The sequence below is a fragment of the Anomaloglossus baeobatrachus genome, chromosome 1 (genome assembly GCF_048569485.1).
Source record: "Anomaloglossus baeobatrachus isolate aAnoBae1 chromosome 1, aAnoBae1.hap1, whole genome shotgun sequence".
NCBI classification, from domain to species: Eukaryota; Metazoa; Chordata; class Amphibia; order Anura; family Aromobatidae; genus Anomaloglossus; species Anomaloglossus baeobatrachus.
In genome coordinates this window covers 139,415,682-139,434,748 of record NC_134353.1, presented here as the reverse complement: position 1 = coordinate 139,434,748, position 19,067 = coordinate 139,415,682, and the positions used below count along the sequence as shown (strand labels likewise).

Sequence of the window (19,067 nt, the reverse complement as noted above, 5' to 3'; positions counted from 1 at the left end):
CAGTTTAAAAAAACAAAAACACTGAGGCCTAGTATTGAACAGTCCAACTTTAAACAAGACTATTGCCCAAAAAAAAATAATGAAAAAACTGAGCAAAAACTCCCTGTGTAAACATAGTTTAATAAACACTGAAATAAAATACTCAAATTCTCAGCATGTGCACGAGGCCTTACACATAGTGCGGTAAAAACTCACTAATACTGAACGTGTGCACATGACCTTAGCCTATGTTCACAGGGGTTTTTTTTCTGCAGCAAAATCTGAGGAAAAGCTGCAGCTTATTATTAGCATGTATTTACATTGAACCAATGAAAAAAACTATGGAAAAAACTGCAAAACTGCCCTATGTGAACATAGCTTAACAAATACTAAGGTAACAAAAATTCTAATACTGAACATGTGCACGAGGCCTTGGGCCATGTGCACACATTGAGTATTTGGTGAGTTTTTTACCTCATTATTTGTAAGGCCATGTCTGCACGTTCAGCATTTGGTGACTTATTTTTACCTCCGTATTTGTAAATAATTCACCAAATACTGAATGTGTGCACACGGCCTTATTGTAGTAGTGAAAATATATATGGGGTGTATGGGATTAGTGTGGGCAGATGTCCCCGGACTGTACACTGTGTGTGCCCTTTCATTATATCCACTACATACATCATGATCCATGCAGAATATCCTGATGGAGAGGCACACACAGTATGTGGAGGCAGACATTGGAAATATCCAAGATGGAGGGAGGGCCAGTGGGGCACAGTATGCTGGGGAATTTCTCACATGGAGTTTCAATCCTCCATTCCCAATCTATACATACACAGTGTATGGATTGGCAATGGAGGATTTAAACTACATAGATCAGATGCCACAGAACAGTTTGATAGAAGTCCCCCTCGTCCCCCTCTTTCACATAGTGTGCCTCCATTGTCTGCTGCTAGTGGACAGGTCGGCAGGCACGTCCATAGAGCAGGTCACCGATCCGTCTCCATTCTTCAGGCTGCTGGATTCCAGCATGTCCTGCAACAACGCCGTCACCATTACAGAGGATGCTCTTTTTTGGCAGACAGGTGGGCAGGACTCCCTCAGCCGCGCCAAACCCTGTGTGTTGCTAGTACGTCCTGCCCAGTGCTGCCACCAGGAATTTCAGGGCCCCATACTGCCAAAAATTTCGGACCCCATTTAGACTACACCTCCACTACAGCTATGCCTCTATCCCTCGAACCTTTGGCAATAGAAAAAGTTGTTTCCAGCATCACGTCCAAGAAATAAGGTTAAAAAGCAAAACATCTCCTACCTGCGTCCTGCGGCTCACGCCAGCTATGCGGAAGGAAGGAGGTGGGCGGGATGTCCCGCTCATCTCCGCCCCTCCGCTTCTATTGGCTGCCTGCCGTGTGACATCGCTGTGACGCCACATGACCCGCCCCCTTAGGAAGGAGGCGGGTCGTCGGCCAGAGCGACGTCGCAGGGCAGGTAAGTGCATGTGAAGCTGCCGTCACGATAATGTTTGCTACGGCAACTATCACTAGATATCGCACCTGCGACGGGGGCGCGGACTATCACGCTCGGCATCGCAAGCATCGGCTTGCGATGTCGTAGTGTGCAAAGTGCCCCTTAGACATATCCTGCATAACTTCCAGAACTTGCTTGCACAAGTTATGGAATAAAATTGTTTTTTAACCTTATTTCTTATCTCCTTTGTTGAGCACCACCCTTATGTGACCTTACGGTGAGTGGTTGGAATATTCTCTATATGGTCGGGCTATTTCCATATATTGTGGAGTTCTATATGTGATTTGGTGGTGCCGGACGTCTCTTTTACTGTGCTGAACCTTATTTCTTGGACATGATGCTGGAAACAACTTTTTTCTATTGCTGGACTTTGCCTCTTTGAACATGGAGCTGACCTCCCTGCACTGTCCCCCAGAAAAAAGACCCCGGTGATGCATTTACCAGGTGTGTTGAGATCCTCCCTCGAACCTTCCACAGTCCACCATCACACTTGGAAAATCTCCTATTCTGCAAACAGTCCTCGCCAAACATTAACCGCTAGTCGTCATTTTAACATCCCGAAATAAAAACTGCATGCATTGTTTTTCGGGTCATCAAAATGAGGAGCCCCTGAATCGTCAGCCATATACGTATATCTAATATAAAAAGCTGAGTGTGTGTTATGTGTGTGTGTGTGTATGTCTGCTAAAGGAATCTGCACTGTCACATTTACAATCACAAAATTTTACACAGACACCTCGGGTGACTCAGGGAACGTCATAGACTACACTGTGTGCAGAATTATTAGGCAAATGAGTATATTGATCACATGATGATTTTTATACATGTTGTCCTACTCCAAGCTGTATAGGCTTGAGAGCCAACTACCAATTAAGTAAATCAGGTGATGTGCATCTCTGTAATGAGGATGGGTGTCGTGTAATCAACACCCTTTCTAAGGTGTGCTTAATTATTAAGCAACTTCCTTTCCTTTGGCAAAATGGGTCAGAAGAGAGATTTGACGAGCTTTGAAAAGTCCAAAATTGTGAGATGTATTGCAGAGGGATGCAGCAGTCTTGAAATTGCCAAACTTTTGAAGCGTGATCAGCAAACAATCAAGCGTTTCATGGCAAATAGCCAACAGGGTCGCAAGAAGCATGTTGGGCAAAAAAGGCGCAAAATAACTGCCTATGAATTGAGGAAAATCAAGTGTGAAGCTGCCAAGATGCCATTTGCCACCAGTTTGGCCATATTTCAGAGCTGCAACGTTACGGGAGTATCAAAAAGCACACGGTGTGCCGTACTCAGACATGGCCAAGGTAAGGAAGGCTGAAAAACAACCACCTTTGAACAAGAAACATAAGATAAAACGTCAAGACTGGGCCAAGAAATATCTTAAGACTGATTTTTTAAAGGTTTTATGGACTGATGAAATGAGAGTGACTCTTGATGGGCCAGATGGATGGGCCAGAGGCTGATCAGTAAAGGGCAGAGAGCTCCACTCCGACTGAGATGCTAGCAAGGTGTAGGTGGGGTACTGGTATGGGCTGGTATCATCAAAGATGAACTTGTGGAACCTTTTCGGGTTGAGGATGGAGTGAAGCTCAACTCCCAGACCTACTGCCAGTTTCTGGAAGACAATTTCTTCAAGCAGTGGTACAGGAAGAAGTCAGTATCGTTCAAGAAAAACATGATTTTCATGCAGGACAATGCTCCATCACATGCATCCAACTTCTCCACAGCATGGCTGGCCACTATAGGTCTAAAAGATGAAAAAATAATCACATGGCCTCCTTGTTCACCTAATCTGAACCCCATAGAGAACCTGTGGTCCCTCATAAAATGTAAGATCTACAGGGAGGGAAAACAGTACACCTCTCGGAACAGTGTCTGGGAGGCTGTGGTGGCTGTTGCATGCAATGTTGATCGTAAACAGATCAAGCAACTGACAGAATCTATGGATGGTAGGCTGTTGAGTGTCATCATAAAGAAATGTGGTTATATTGGTCACTAATTTTTTAGGTTTTGTTTTTGCATGTCAGAAATGTTTATTTCTAAATTTTTTGCAGTTATATTGGTTTACCTGGTGAAAATAAACAAGTGAGATGGGAATATATTTGGTTTTTATTAAGTTGCCTAATAATTCTGCACAGTAAAAGTTACCTGCCCAAACAGATATCCTCCTAAGATAGCCAAATCTAAAAAAAAACCACTCCAACTTTCAAAAATTTTAAGCTTTGATATTCATGAGTCTTTTGGGTTGATTGAGAACATAGTTGTTAATCAATAATAAAAAAAATCCCTTAAAATACAACTTGCCTAATAATTCTGCACACAGTGTATGTTTTGAGGGGAAAATTTAACCCTGCACTTTATAGTAAAAGTCATTGGAGCTGGGAGCCACAGGTCATTTATAAGAGCTGTGATTGGTTGCTATAGGCAAAGAGGGACATTGTTAGTATAAGAAGCTTATGTGAGGTAATATGATATCGGTGGAGAGACGGATAAAGAGACAGACAGACAGAGACAGCCAGCGAGCGAAAGAGACAGACAGACAGAGACAGCCAGCCAGGGAAAGAGGCAGACAGAGACAGCCAGCCAGGGAAAAAGACAGACAGACAGATAGCCAGCCAGGGAAAGAAAGACAGACAGCCAGGGAAAGACAGACAGAGACAGCCAGCCAGTGAAAGACAGACAGCCAGCCAACCAGGGAAAGAAAGATAGACAGCCAACCAGGGAAAGACAGCCAGACAGCCAGGGAAAGACAGACAAACAGAGACAGCCAGTCAGGGAAAGACAGCCTGCCAAGGACAGCCAGCCAGGGAAAGACAGACAGACAGCCAGGGAAATACAGACAGAGACAGCCAGCTAGGGAAGGACAGACAGACTGCCAGGGAAAGAAATACAGACAGACAGCCAGGGAAAGACAGACAGACAGAGCCAACCAGCCAGGGAAAGACAGACAGACAGAGACAGCCAGCCAGGGAAAGACAGACAGACAGAGACTGCCATCCAGGGAAAGACAGCCAGCCAGGGAAACAGACAGACAGACAGAGACTGTCAGCCAGGGAAAGACAGACAGAAACTGCCAGCTAGGGAAAGACAGACAGAAACTGCCAGCCAGGGAAAGACAGACAGAAACTGCCAGCCAGGGAAAGAGACAGCCAGGCAGGGAAAGACAGACAGACAGATACAGACAGACAGGTAAAGACAGACAGAGACTGCCAGCCAGGGAAAGAGACAGCCAGCAAGGGAAAGAGACAGACAGACTACATGCAAATATACACACACAGCTCTACAACAGGCACATCTCCTTACACACACTATACATTACCACATTTTGCAGTTCCTGATCAAGTGCAGAGCAGGAGAAGAGAGATGAGACACTGAAAGCTGCATGGAAGCTGCAGCAGCTGAACAGCGTAAGGACCTGTCCGTTCTCCGGTCATGTGATCAGGCAAGGTCCTTCACCTTCTCAGCCTCCCTTCTGCTCCAGTACATTTCCTGTCTACTCTGCACCAATCCCATAGATCAGTGCAGGAAGAGAAAGGGCAGCTCTCTATGAGCGACCCAGGCCCCCTCATTGCCCTGATGGCGGCCCCGACCTCTGGGGCCCGGTGAGCAGAGGAATGAAAAGGAGGGGCACAGGTTGTCAGCGGCCCCGCCCCCTCCTGGCTTCTGCTCACGGGGCTCTTTACAGGAGTCATGTTTGTAATGCCCTGATGGCGGCATTGGCGGCTCTGGTCCTGCCGATGTGCTGCAGGGCGGGCGGATCCAGCAGCTTAAAAATGTTTCATGCGGATTATAATGGGGGCAATTTACTGTTCAGAGCATGGGCCCCATGGAGCCTTGGGCCAAGGGCAGTAGCCCAGATTGCCCCAATTATAATCCGCCTATGCCTATACCAGACTGTAAGTGTGTGTTTGTCGTCTTGATCCTCAATTTCTATCTCCTCCCCCCCCCGGGTTCCTGACCTAGTGAGCAGAGGGTCCACTACATTAGTGATTGCCACCCTCCGATGTCTCTACCCTAGCCCAATTCCTAGTGAGAGGGCATCTAACTGTATGTTTTGGTGGATTGTGGTGGTTTTACCGGCAATGACCTCCTCCGTATCCGAGATGAATACTGCACCTCTGGTGAGGTGCAGTACGCTGTGGCGACTGAAGCCTCAGGGGCGCCACAATGGCTCATTTCATAACTGAACCTGACAACTTGTGAAAATATGTAGAACAGTGTTATATGTGTCATTTGTACATGCTTAATAAAGTTAGTTTTCTTCACTAAAAAAGTAGCAAAAATGCACCAAAATTGCATGGTTTGTACTTCCTCATTGCTTTCTATGGTGAAAAAAAAAACACTACAAAAACCCTGAAAGAACTGATATGCTACAGCTTCTAAAACAAGGCAACGGTTTTTCAATTCAGTCAGCAAAATATAACAATCATTTGCATTGATTTCTGAAATCCAATAGCTTTTGCTGGTACTGTAAAAAAGTTTTTAATTTGCTTAATTAAACACGTTAAAAAAACACTGCAAAAATAAAATTTTTGAACATAGCCTAAAACGGGGTTTACACGCTATGACATCGCTAGCATCGGCTAGCGATGTCTAGCGCAATAGCACCCGCCCCCGTCGTACGTGCGATATTGTGTGATATCGCTACGGCAGCGTCACACGCACATACCTGCTGTGCGACGTGGCTCTGGCTGGCGAACCGCCTCCTTTCTAAGCGGGCGGTTAGTGCGGTGTCACAGCGACGTCACACGGCAAGCGTCCAATAGAAGCGGAGGGGTGGAGATGAGCAGGACGTAACATCCCGCCCACCTCCTTCCTTCCGCATTGCCAGTGGAGGCAGGTAAGGAGATGTTCGTCGCTCCTGCGGTGTCACACACAGCGATGTGTGGTGCCACAGGAACGAGGAACAACATCGCTTATAAAAAGAAAACGCGGCAAACAATTTTGACCGCTTTTGCGATCGGTAAAGGTCGCTCATAAGTGTCACACACTGCGATATTGTTAATGACGCTGGATGTGCGTCACAAACACCGTGACCCCGATGATAATTCATTAACGATATCGTAGCGTGTAAACCCCGCTTAAGACTTGGGGGGGGGGAATAAAACTATTTAAAAACATCTGAAAAAAATCTAGTTGTGGTTTCTTAGTACCTCCTATACACAGAATATACACAATATGTGTGAAACCGCATTGCGTGTTCCTAGTAGCCATACTGCAATGCTAGGTTCCCACAGAAAATAAAAACATTGTGCAAAAATAATGACTCATTTCCCTATGTTGCATAACATCAGTGAGTTTTGTGCTAGGTCTAGCCATCTCAATTTCTTATAAAAATAGGACACAAGGAACATTTAGTTTTCCATCGAACTTCCATCAGTTGCATAATATACTTCAATTTCTTCATATTTCTTGTAATTTCATTTAAGGTGAGAGGATTTTCATTTTATATTATCTATCGATCTATCTATCTATCTGTTTCTTTCTTTTTTAAGCTACTGATGATTCATTCATGTTTTCCAGTATTTGAAAAATTCACGCTTTCATTGTGTTTTTTAATGTTAATTGTTCTTCCATTTCACAGATTTAAATGGCTAAGTGGTCAAAATCCTCTGGCAATGATGAGGATGCTACATGTCTTGATCAGCTAGAATATAAACAATTGGATGATCAGTCGGTAAAATCTTTAATACCAGGCGGTACGTTTTTCTTATGCTTTATTACTGTACTAAATCATAGCTTATAATAATTATTAATGATTATTACTATTATTATGTCAGCTTCTTGGCTATCTAGCTATATTCCTCTCAGGGAAATCATTTTGAATGGATATATAACATGTCCATGGGATATGTCCCCTTGTTCCCCCTATGTCTGTCCTCTAGTCTAGGCTATACAGTCTATATGGTAGATATGCATCTTTGGTGGACTTGTGTTATGTCAAACTTCTACTCCTTAGGTGATTCTACTATTTCTATTGTGTTGTCTAAAACTGAACCATAGTCTTATATAAAATATATTGCTGCTAACTTTTATTATTGATACCTGTTACATATGTTGTCCCTCGAATAGAAACCCTCTACATTTGCCCTTTTAGGAATATTGTCTCCCTCACAATCAATTTTGAGCCAAAACAGAGAACTCCTGGTAGACCTGACCTGTCCATGCCTTCATTACCATGTAATGCTACATGTCCCCTGCAGGGTTTTTGAAATGTATGACTTTGTGGTGCTTTTTTCAACAATATCAGCTGAATAACAGAGGTTATAGATGTTGTCTCTTTTTATACGACAACCACTTTAACTGGAGCTTATTCCCAATGCTTTAAAGTTATCTATGGCTCAATTAAATTTGATTATGCTATTGTAGCACCCATGGAGGAAGGAGTTAACTGTTTACTCATCACCGGGCGATGTCGGGTCTGTAGATGTCACGGGTGGCCCTTTTACCGTGTTTCGTGGCCCGGAGGTGTACAATAAAGAAGGTGGGGGGAATGATGATGGTGGAGGTTTGTCTCATGACACCACCTGCGGTATGCGGCCAGGTAATATGCCGCCACTGCTTGCTGTCGCAATCCTCCGTGGCTGATGGTTGTAGCAGTTAAGGTGTTTCTGCTCCTCACAGGTGGAGTGGACCCTGGGGAGGATGATGGAGGGAATAGTAATGGCGGGCACCGATGAGCGGGGCGCCAGCGCCGGCAAGGACAGGCGGAGACACAGTCTCTGCAGGTTCAAGGTTTTCTATACTCACAGTCCTGGTTTTACCTGGAGGATGCCGGTCACCACCATGATGGGCCCCAGCCAATCCCAGATCAGTTGGAGGTCAGAACCAGTACAGTGGACCTTTCCTCCTTGCGCCTCTAAAAGTGGATCCCCGTGGTTTGATGCTTTTTGGGGACTTGCTTCTTGGAAAGTGTTTACTCCCGCCCCGTATGTAGGTGCTGCGAGTCCGTTGTGGGGCCTGCCTTGGGACATGACCCCGGAACCTATGTAGCACTGTGCTCCAGGAACTGTGGGGGCTGGAGGGACGTGCAATCTCCCTGGCCTACAGATTTTGGTGGACAACCTGAAGTATAAATCACCCTAGGATTCTACACCCTGCACTGCTCCTGTCCCGAGGGAGCAATGAAGCTCTCCCCTCGGCGACCATATTGACTCCTGTGTCCCACCAGAGCCACTGGTAAAACCCGACTGCTCTCTTCCTCTCCTGCTGGAGAACTCCTAAACTGTTGTGTTGCTCCTGACTCCCCCTGGTGGCTTTCCATCCCCTAGTTACCTGTCGCTACTGGGTGTCAGACCCCCATGTTTGGTGACTGCCTTAAGACCCAACCCTAGCCAGTCGCCAATGGGGAGGCCATCCTGGTTGTGTGTGTGAACCGGTACTGACCTCCTCTGGATCCAGGATGAGTACCGCACCTTAGGTGAGGTGCAGTACCCTGTGGTGACTGAAGCCTCAAGGGTGCCACACTATTCCTTTTGTATGGTTGCTCATTCATATTATATCTTAGCTATTATTTTCCTTGATCTTTAACAAGGAAGCCTAAACACGGGAATAACTGAGTGCTAAATGTCCTCACATAGCTTATATTCATGTTGACAGTTTTTCATACTACTTCATAGAAAGTGTTTTAATTGGTTTGCTCTGTATTTCCACTAATGGACCTATGTGGGATGGCAGATATTGCATAAACCAGGATGGGAGACATATATACTAGGATGAGGGCATATATACCAGAATGGGCCCAAGATGGGGGATATACAGTTAGGTCCAGAAATATTTGGACAGTGACACAATTTTCGCGAGTTGGGCTCTGCATGCCACCACATTGGATTTGAAATGAAACCTCTACAACAGAATTCAAGTGCAGATTGTAACGTTTAATTTGAAGGTTTGAACAAAAATATCTGATAGAAATTGTAGGAATTGTACACATTTCTTTACAAACACTCCACATTTTAGGAGGTCAAAAGTGATTGGACAAATAAACCAAACCCAAACAAAATATTTTTATTTTCAATATTTTGTTGCGAATCCTTTGGAGGCAATCACTGCCTTAAGTCTGGAACCCATGGACATCACCAAACGCTGGGTTTCCTCCTTCTTAATGCTTTGCCAGGCCTTTACAGCCGCAGCCTTCAGGTCTTGCTTGTTTGTGGGTCTTTCCGTCTTAAGTCTGGATTTGAGCAAGTGAAATGCATGCTCAATTGGGTTAAGATCTGGTGATTGACTTGGCCATTGCAGAATGTTCCACTTTTTTGCACTCATGAACTCCTGGGTAGCTTTGGCTGTATGCTTGGGGTCATTGTCCATCTGTACTATGAAGCGCCGTCCGATCAACTTTGCGGCATTTGGCTGAATCTGGGCTGAAAGTATATCCCGGTACACTTCAGAATTCATCCGGCTACTCTTGTCTGCTGTTATGTCATCAATAAACACAAGTGACCCAGTGCCATTGAAAGCCATGCATGCCCATGCCATCACGTTGCCTCCACCATGTTTTACAGAGGATGTGGTGTGCCTTGGATCATGTGCCGTTCCCTTTCTTCTACAAACTTTTTTCTTCCCATCATTCTGGTACAGGTTGATCTTTGTCTCATCTGTCCATAGAATACTTTTCCAGAACTGAGCTGGCTTCGTGAGGTGTTTTTCAGAAAATTTAACTCTGGCCTGTCTATTTTTGGAATTGATGAATGGTTTGCATCTAGATGTGAACCCTTTGTATTTACTTTCATGGAGTCTTCTCTTTACAGTTGACTTAGAGACAGATACACCTACTTCACTGAGAGTGTTCTGGACTTCAGTTGATGTTGTGAACGGGTTCTTCTTCACCAAAGAAAGTATGCGGCGATCATCCACCACTGTTGTCATCCGTGGACGCCCAGGCCTTTTTGAGTTCCCAAGCTCACCAGTCAATTCCTTTTTTCTCAGAATGTACCCGACTGTTGATTTTGCTACTCCAAGCATGTCTGCTATCTCTCTGATGGATTTTTTCTTTTTTTTCAGCCTCAGGATGTTCTGCTTCACCTCAATTGAGAGTTCCTTAGACCGCATGTTGTCTGGTCACAGCAACAGCTTCCAAATGCAAAACCACACACCTGTAATCAACCCCAGACCTTTTAACTACTTCATTGATTACAGGTTAACAAGGGAGAAGCCTTCAGAGTTAATTGCAGCCCTTAGAGTCCCTTGTCCAATTACTTTTTGTCCCTTGAAAAAGAGGAGGTTATGCATTACAGAGCTATGATTCCTAAACCCTTTCTCCGATTTGGATGTGAAAACTCTCATATTGCAGCTGGGAGTGTGCACTTTCAGCCCATATTATATATATAATTGTATTTCTGAACATGTTTTTGTAAACAGCTAAAATAACAAAACTTGTGTCACTGTCCAAATATTTCTGGACCTAACTGTATATACAAGAATGAGAGACATATATACCAGGAAGGGCCCAGGATGGGGGACATATATGTCAGGATGGTCCCAGAATGGGTGACAGATATAGCAGGATGGCGGGCATATATACCAAGATGGGTGGCATACATAAAAGGATGAGTTCTGGCTGGAGGACATATATACCATGTTGGGGGACATACAATATATATGGGATTCAAGATATGATGGGCATATACTGTATATAAAGATGAGTGAAATATATACCAGGATGTGGGTCATATATACCAAGAAGGGGGACATATACATCAAGATGAGCCTGGGATAAGGGGACATATAAACTAAGATGGGCTCAGGATAAGGGACATATATACCAGGATGGGGGACATATATACTAGAATGGGAGGAATTTATATCAGGAGAGGGTGCATACATACCAGAATGGGGGACATATATCAGGATGGGTCCAGGATGGGAGACATACATACCAAGATGGGGGACAGTATATTATTCCAGGATGGGGGGCATATACAGTTAGGTCCAGAAATATTTGGACAGTGACACAATTTTCGCGAGTTGGGCTCTGCATGCCACCACATTGGATTTGAAATGAAACTTCTACAACAGAATTCAAGTGCAGATTATAACGTTTAATTTGAAGGTTTGAACAAAAATATCTGATAGAAATTGTAGGAATTGTACACATTTCTTTACAAACACTCCACATTTTAGGAGGTCAAAAGTAATTGGACAAATAAACCAAACCCAAACAAAATATTTTTATTTTCAATATTTTGTTGCGAATCCTTTGGAGGCAATCACTGCCTTAAATCTGGAACCCATGGACATCACCAAATGCTGGGTTTCCTCCTTCTTAATGCTTTGCCAGGCCTTTACAGCCGCAGCCTTCAGGTCTTGCTTGTTTGTGGGTCTTTCCGTCTTAAGTCTGGATTTGAGCAAGTGAAATGCATGCTCAATTGGGTTAAGATCTCGTGATTGACTTGGCCATTGCAGAATGTTCCACTTTTTTGCACTCATGAACTCCTGGGTAGCTTTGGCTGTATGCTTGGGGTCATTGTCCAGCTGTACTATGAAGCGCCGTCCGATCAACTTTGCGGCATTTGGCTGAATCTGGGCTGAAAGTATATCCCGGTACACTTCAGAATTCATCCGGCTACTCTTGTCTGCTGTTATGTCATCAATAAACACAAGTGACCGAGTGCCATTAAAAGCCATGCATGCCCATGCCATCACGTTGCCTCCACCATGTTTTACAGAGGATGTGGTGTGCCTTGGATCATGTGCCGTTCCCTTTCTTCTCCAAACTTTTTTCTTCCCATCATTCTGGTACAGGTTGATCTTTGTCTCATCTGTCCATAGACTACTTTTCCAGAACTGAGCTGGCTTCATGAGGTGTATTTCAGCAAATTTAACTCTGGCCTGTCTATATTTGAAATTGATGAATGGTTTGCATCTAGATGTGAACCCTTTGTATTTACTTTCATGGAGTCTTCTCTTTACTGTTGACTTAGAGACAGATACACCTACTTCACTGAGAGTGTCCTGGACTTCAGTTGATGTTGTGAACGTGTTCTTCTTCACCAAAGAAAGTATGCGGCGATCATCCACCACTGTTGTCATCCGTGGACGCCCAGGCCTTTTTGAATTCCCAAGCTCATCAGTCAATTCCTTTTTTCTCAGAATGTACCCGACTGTTGATTTTGCTACTCCAAGCATGTCTGCTATCTCTCTGATGGATTTTTTCTTTTTTTTCAGCCTCAGGATGTTCCGCTTCACCTCAATTGAGAGTTCCTTAGACCGCATGTTGTCTGGTCACAGCAACAGCTTCCAAATGCAAAACCACACACCTGTAATCAACCCCAGACCTTTTAACTACTTCATTGATTACAGGTTAACGAGGGAGACGCCTTCAGAGTTAATTGCAGCCCTTAGAGTCCCTTGTCCAATTACTTTTGGTCCCTTGAAAAAGAGGAGGCTATGCATTACAGAGCTATGATTCCTAAACCCTTTCTCCGATTTGGATGTGAAAACTCTCATATTGCAGCTGGGAGTGTGCACTTTCAGCCCATATTATATATATAATTGTATTTCTGAACATGTTTTTGTAAGCAGCTAAAATAACAAAACTTGTGTCACTGTCCAAATATTTCTGGCCCTGACTGTATACTAGGATGGGAGACATATATGCCAGAAGGGTCACAGGATATGGGCAATATATAACAAGATGGGCCCAGCAAGAAAGACATATATATAAAAAAGGGGGACATGCTGTGTATACCAAGATGGGCAGCATATATATCAGAAATTGGGATGTATATATATATTCCACAATAGGCCCAGTATGGGTGTAGGTAAATGCAAGTGGTATGGTATCTCTCTATTTTACCATATAAATAGGACTACAAGCAGAGGGCCATAAAGCACATAGAGGGCAGGAGGACACTTGTGTAGCTGAATCAACTCTTTAATATTTAGATATTTAGATTTGTTTTACATTAAAAAAAATTAAAAAATTAAATACCATCTTTATTTTTTTAGGTAACACAATGAAAAGTATTGAAAAGAAACTGAACATTGCCATTCTGGCCATTGTAATACTGTATATTATTGTCCTGGGCCTTCTTATCTTCACCATTAAACTAAAAGGTATTGTATACTATAATGTAATTAGATCACTGACGAACATTTACAGAAAAGGGCCCCTGTGGAAAATCAATATATGGGCCCGTTGCAGGCCAAGAGCTCATCAAAATGTACAATTCTACCTGCTATGGAGGTAGAAATGCCCCCCTTACCTTTTGAGACCCTTTGCGGCCGCACAGATAGCACCAATGATGTGTCCACCCCTTAATGGAATTGTTACTTAAGGAGACCGACCAATAGATGTTTATATAAGCCTCTTGGTTTACATGAAAAGGTATAATCACTCAAAGATTAGCCCGAGTCTGCACTACTGAGATTTTACAAAAGGTACATTCCCATTTTATTTCTATTGAGTGCAGTAATTTGTCGACTTTGTAAAGATTCACACTTGAATAGAATTCAATTCAGACATAAGAACGCCTTAGGTGGGCTTTGCACATTGCGACATCGCAAGCCGATGCTGCAATGTCGCACGCGATAGTCCCCGCCCCCGTCGCAGGTACGATATCGTGTGATAGCTGGCGTAGCGAAAATTATCGCTACGCCAGCTTCACATGCACTCACCTACCCTGCGACCGTTGCTCTGGCCGGTGACCTGCCTCCTTCCTAAGGGGGCGGGTCGTGCGGCGTCATAGCGACGTCACACGGCAGGCGGCCAATAGCGGCAGAGGGGCGGAGATGAGCAGGATGTAAACATCCCGCCCATCTCCTTCCTTCCGCATATCCTACGGAAGCCGCGGTGACGCCGGTAGGAGATGTTCTTCGCTCCTGCGGCCTCACACACAGTGATGTGTGCTGCCGCAGGAGCGAGGAACAACATCGGACCGTCGCGTCAGCATAATTATGGATTACGCCGACGCTGCACCGATGATACGATTACGATGATTTTGCGCTCGTTAATCGTATCATCTAGGCTTTACACACTACGATGTCGCATGCAATGCTGGATGTGCGTCACTTTCAATTTGACCCCACCGACATCGCACCTGCGATGTCGTAGTGTGCAAAGCCCGCCTTAGGTGAGACTCAAAGCCAGGACTCCAATGTTAAAAGGCAATAGTGCTGACCATTGACCTGCAGTATAACCATCACACGGTATATTGTATAACAGTGTTTAATTGATTTAAAAGTGTATTATGTGTATAGAATTGTGGACAAAAGTTTTGAAATCGACACATATTTTGATGTTCACATACTGTAGTTTGCTGCATCAATGTTTTCATGTATTTTAGTCACATGCGTCTATGGTTACTGAAGTGCAATTAATAGCATTTCATAAATGTTTATGTGACACCCTGGACTAGCCAGGTAGTCACAGATAGACCCCCGCCCTACACCTGTCCCCCAAAAAGGTGTCATCAGCCAACTATTAAAACCTAGTCACCTCTCTCAGTGCTTGATGGACACACCAGGGGGCGGAGCCAGGCGGTTGGGCACGCCCACCAAGGAGTCCAGAGAGCCTGAGGCAGGAAAAAGAAAACAGTTCGGTTGTTGAGTTTTAGGAGTGGAGTAGAGTGGAAGCAGGCCTGTGCCCAGGTCTGCAGCAGTCTGACAGGTGCCAGGGTTGGAGCCCTGGTACCTTGGCTAGGAGACATACGGAGGCCTTAGCCTGCAGGAGCCGGGAAGATGGCTCGGTGGAACCGTGGTGGACCGGGACAGGGTAGTGGTCCGCTGGTACCGACCCGGGGAACCGACTCGGAAACCGTATCACACAGGGGGGTACTCAGACCCTGAAACGAGGTCCAGAATCAACTGGACTGAGTTAATTAACTGATTGCGGTCTGGACTATAGGTCCTTTCCCACCCAAGTCCCGACTAAAGACAACAGCCTAACGAGGGGGATAGAAAGCCACTGCACAGGCAGAGAGATCCCACGGGCCAGCGTCTGCGGGTAAATGGGCTCTCCCGACATTCACACAACCGGGGAGCCGACTACCGTCGCTGAAGCGCAGGCAGTCTACAGATACACAACACGGTGCAGGAGAAAGGCTAAGACCACCGAACCAGGTGGAACCAGATGCAGCCGGTTGCGGGCACCGACCACCATCAACTTGATTTACCAGAGACTTGTGTGTGTCAATAACAGTGAGTACAACAGTGCCATCCGGCCGCGCACCGCCCTGCACCGCCCAGCTATCCCCAACGGGTCCCGGGGCCATCATCCCTACCCATGGAGGGGTTAACATCTTGTTGCACTACCATCTTCCCTGGGGTGCCCAGTAATCGCAGCGGTTGTGTCTACCTTCTCCACATCCCGTGGGTGCCATCACGGACTCAAGCGCGGCTCCGGCCGTGCACCTACCTAACCCCCACCAAAAGCGCCAGCATCCCCTTTCAGAGCAAAGTGACCCCGGGTCTGGAGGCGCTCGAGCCACCCACCAACGAGCCTGGACCCGAGCGGCTCGGCTGCAGCCGAGCGCAGGGCGGTACACATCAACTCTTCTGGTGTCACGAACAGGATTCAAACCTATTCACTTATCTAGTGAAGTGAAGTCAGCGGTGAACGGTTGCAGAGATCCCTGCCACACTTTTGGTTCCTGGACCCCGCGAGAGCGCCATGGCTGACCCGTCCCGCAAGCCCGCAGCACCGGAGCCCACGCTTTGAACTGCAGCGTGGGTGGAAGCCCGGACGACACTGATGTGCCACCGTCTGCAGGTCCAGGTGCTCTTCCTAATGGAGCGGTGGGTGGCCGAGATGGAGGAGATAGTTGCGGCCGTGCGGGTACGTGAAGTGGAGGCAATTTTGGAGGAGCAGATAAGTGACCCACGCCCCTGTGTCCCCGAGGGACCGGCCGACGCGGCTGAGGGACCCGGTCGGCCTCTGCCCTCTATGTTGCCTCCCTCACCGCCCGTACCGGCTACCGCTGCTCCCCAGCTCGGTCCCCTGCCCCTGACACCGGCAGCGAAGCCCGCCCAATCCACCTGCGAGGATCCGCCGGTGGAAGCAGCCCGAGGACAGCCAGTCACCTGATCAACCCCCATCCCACTCCCGTGGAAGATTGACTGCCGGCAGGTGTCCGGCTTTGGATCGAGCCCGTTGGTCCCGGAAGTAGCCGCGCCCCTGCTAATCCAGGCTTCGGCAGTCCGCCCGGCCAAGATGGAAGTACCCGGTGACCGAAAGGAGGTCCAGTGGGCAAAGCTGGCTGCTCCCACAAACAAGGCCTCGGCTGAGGCGTCGCAGGGCTGCCGCTGCAAGGCAGCACAGCAGGCCACGTCACAGCGGAGTTCCCCAGTGCAGAAGGTGTCGGTCGTAGCCGGCACGAGGGAACTCCGGCTGGGCCCGACCCCCGCGCAAAGGGAGCAGGCAGTCGCTCCGTATTGGGAGCGGCAGCAGCGCCAGCAGGGCCAGGAGATTGCGGCTCGAGAGAAGCAGAAGGCGGAGGTGCTGGCCCGGACCATCAGGAAAAAGAAAACCTCCACAGCGCCACCTATCGGGTACAGGGCCCAACCTACAAAGGCCAAGTCCGGCAGTTTGACCCCAGCCGTGGATGGGGGTTTATCTTTGAGCCCGGCCTGGAGGCGGAAGTGTTTGTGTCCCGCAGAGACGTGTACCCGCACCTGCCCGTTGGTTACCCCAAGCGGGACCTGGAGCCCGGAGAGCTGGTGAGCTACACCCGGCATTGCGGGGAGAGGGGTGGTTCGCCCTCAATGTGAAAAGAAGGGTGAGCCGCAGTGCCCGGAGGCACCCCCAGTCCCCTACCCTGCCATATAGTCCTGAGGAGTACGAGGAAGAGTGTTAAAAGGTAGCGGTTCCCGGCTACCATACTGCCCGTCCCCGTTGGGACTTTGTTTGATCCCCGTTACTGCCCGTTTTACAATGAACATGGCTGAGAACTTGCAGGCCACCCAAAAACATTTGGGCTTGTAAATAATCCCGGACCACCCTTTCAGGTCCAACAGTCCCCGGGGAGGCTGGTTGGAGGAAGGGCCTGCAGCAGAGAAGGCCGAGGTCTCGTCACCATTGGAACCAGTGACTACCCTCCGGGTCAGGGGTCCCCTCGACGTGGGGCCTCTGAGAGACTGCCGGGTAAGGAACTTTTTACCCGGCCCGTATAGGCAATACCCGGACCTGAACCCGATTTCTGGACTGGGAAAAAGGGGTGCTGACCTGTTTTTAGAGGCAGCATCAAGGTTTAGGTTTGCTTGGGTGGGCAAATGAAAGGACCCGATCCCGTCCCGTTCCCGGTTAATAAAAGTGTTTCCTTTTATATTTTGCAATGTTTAAGTAACATGCCTCCCGCAAGGGAAGAAACACAAATGCTTGATTGTAAATACTGTTGTTATAATTGTACAAATGTTCTCTTTTATCTTTTTCAGTTACAAAATAAACGGTGGTGGTCGGACAGCCCGCGGACGGTCTGTAGTTAACCAAGGGAGAGTGTGACGCCCTGGACTAGCCAGGTAGTCACAGATAGACCCCTGCGCTACACCTGTCCCCCAAAAAGGTGTCATCAGCTAACTATTAAAACCTAGTCACCTCTCTCAGTGCTTGATGGACACACCAGGGGGAGGAGCCAGGTGGTTGGCCACGCCCACCGAGGAGTCCAGAGAACCTGAGGCAGGAAAATGAAAACAGTTCGGTTGTTGAGTTTTAGGAGTGGAGTAGAGTGGAAGCAGGCCTGTGCCCAGGTCTGCAGCAGTCTGACAGGTGCCAGGGTTGGAGCCCTGGTACCTTTGCTAGGAGGCATACGGAGGCCTTAGCCTGCAGGAGCCGGGAAGATGGCTCGGTGGAACCATGGTGGACCGGGACAGGGTAGTTGCCAGCCGGTACCGACCCGGGGAACCGACTCGGAAACCGTAGCACACAGGGCTGTACTCAGACCCTGAAACGAGGTCCAGAATCAACTGGACTGAGTTAATTAACTGATTGCGGTCTGGACTATAGGTCCTTTCCCACCCAAGTCCCGACTGAAGACAACATCCCAACGAGGGGGATAGAAAGCCACTGCACAGGCAGAGAGATCCCACGGGCCAGCGTCTGCGGGCAAACGGGCTCTCCCAACATTCACACAACCGGGGAGCGGACTCCCGTCGCTGAAGCGCAGACAGTCTACAGATACACAACATGGTGCAGGAGAAAGGCTAAGACCACCAAACCGGGTGGGGGACCAGATGCAGCCGACTGCGGGCACCGACCACTATCAACTTGGTTTACCAGAGACTTGTGTGTGTCAATAACAGTGAGTACAACAGTGCCATCCAGCCACGCACCGCCCTGCACCACCCAGCTATCCCCAACGGGTCTCGGGGCCATCATCCCTACCCATGGAGGGGTTAACATCTTGCTTGCTGCACTACCATCTCCCCCGGGGTGCCCAGTAATCGCAGCGGTGGTGTCTACCTTCACCACATCGCGTGGTGGCGTCACGGACTCAAGCACGGCTCCGGCCGTGCACCTACCTAACTCCCACCAAAAGCGCCAGCATCCCCTTTCAGAGCGTCCGGGTCCGAAGGAGCTCAAGCCACCCACCAACGAGCCTGGACCCGAGCGGCTCGGCTGTAGCCGAGCG

At 47.5% G+C, this 19,067-nt stretch overlaps 1 protein-coding gene across 2 annotated transcripts in view; it reads left to right on the top strand.

Annotated features, from left to right (window-relative positions):
• Nucleotides 1-19,067, top strand: part of LOC142290417 (macrophage scavenger receptor types I and II-like) — a 240,175-nt gene that overhangs the window by 68,144 nt on the left and 152,964 nt on the right. The window contains exons 1-3 of one of the 2 annotated variants that reach the window (XM_075334371.1): nt 6,851-6,932; nt 7,088-7,202; nt 13,453-13,560. In XM_075334371.1, coding sequence (XP_075190486.1) covers nt 7,094-7,202; nt 13,453-13,560 — 217 coding nt within the window. In that variant the 5' untranslated portion in view covers nt 6,851-6,932; nt 7,088-7,093. Of the gene's footprint in view, nt 1-6,850; nt 6,933-7,087; nt 7,203-13,452; nt 13,561-19,067 lie in introns of those variants that run through there. The other variant, XM_075334377.1, reaches the window with a different exon arrangement.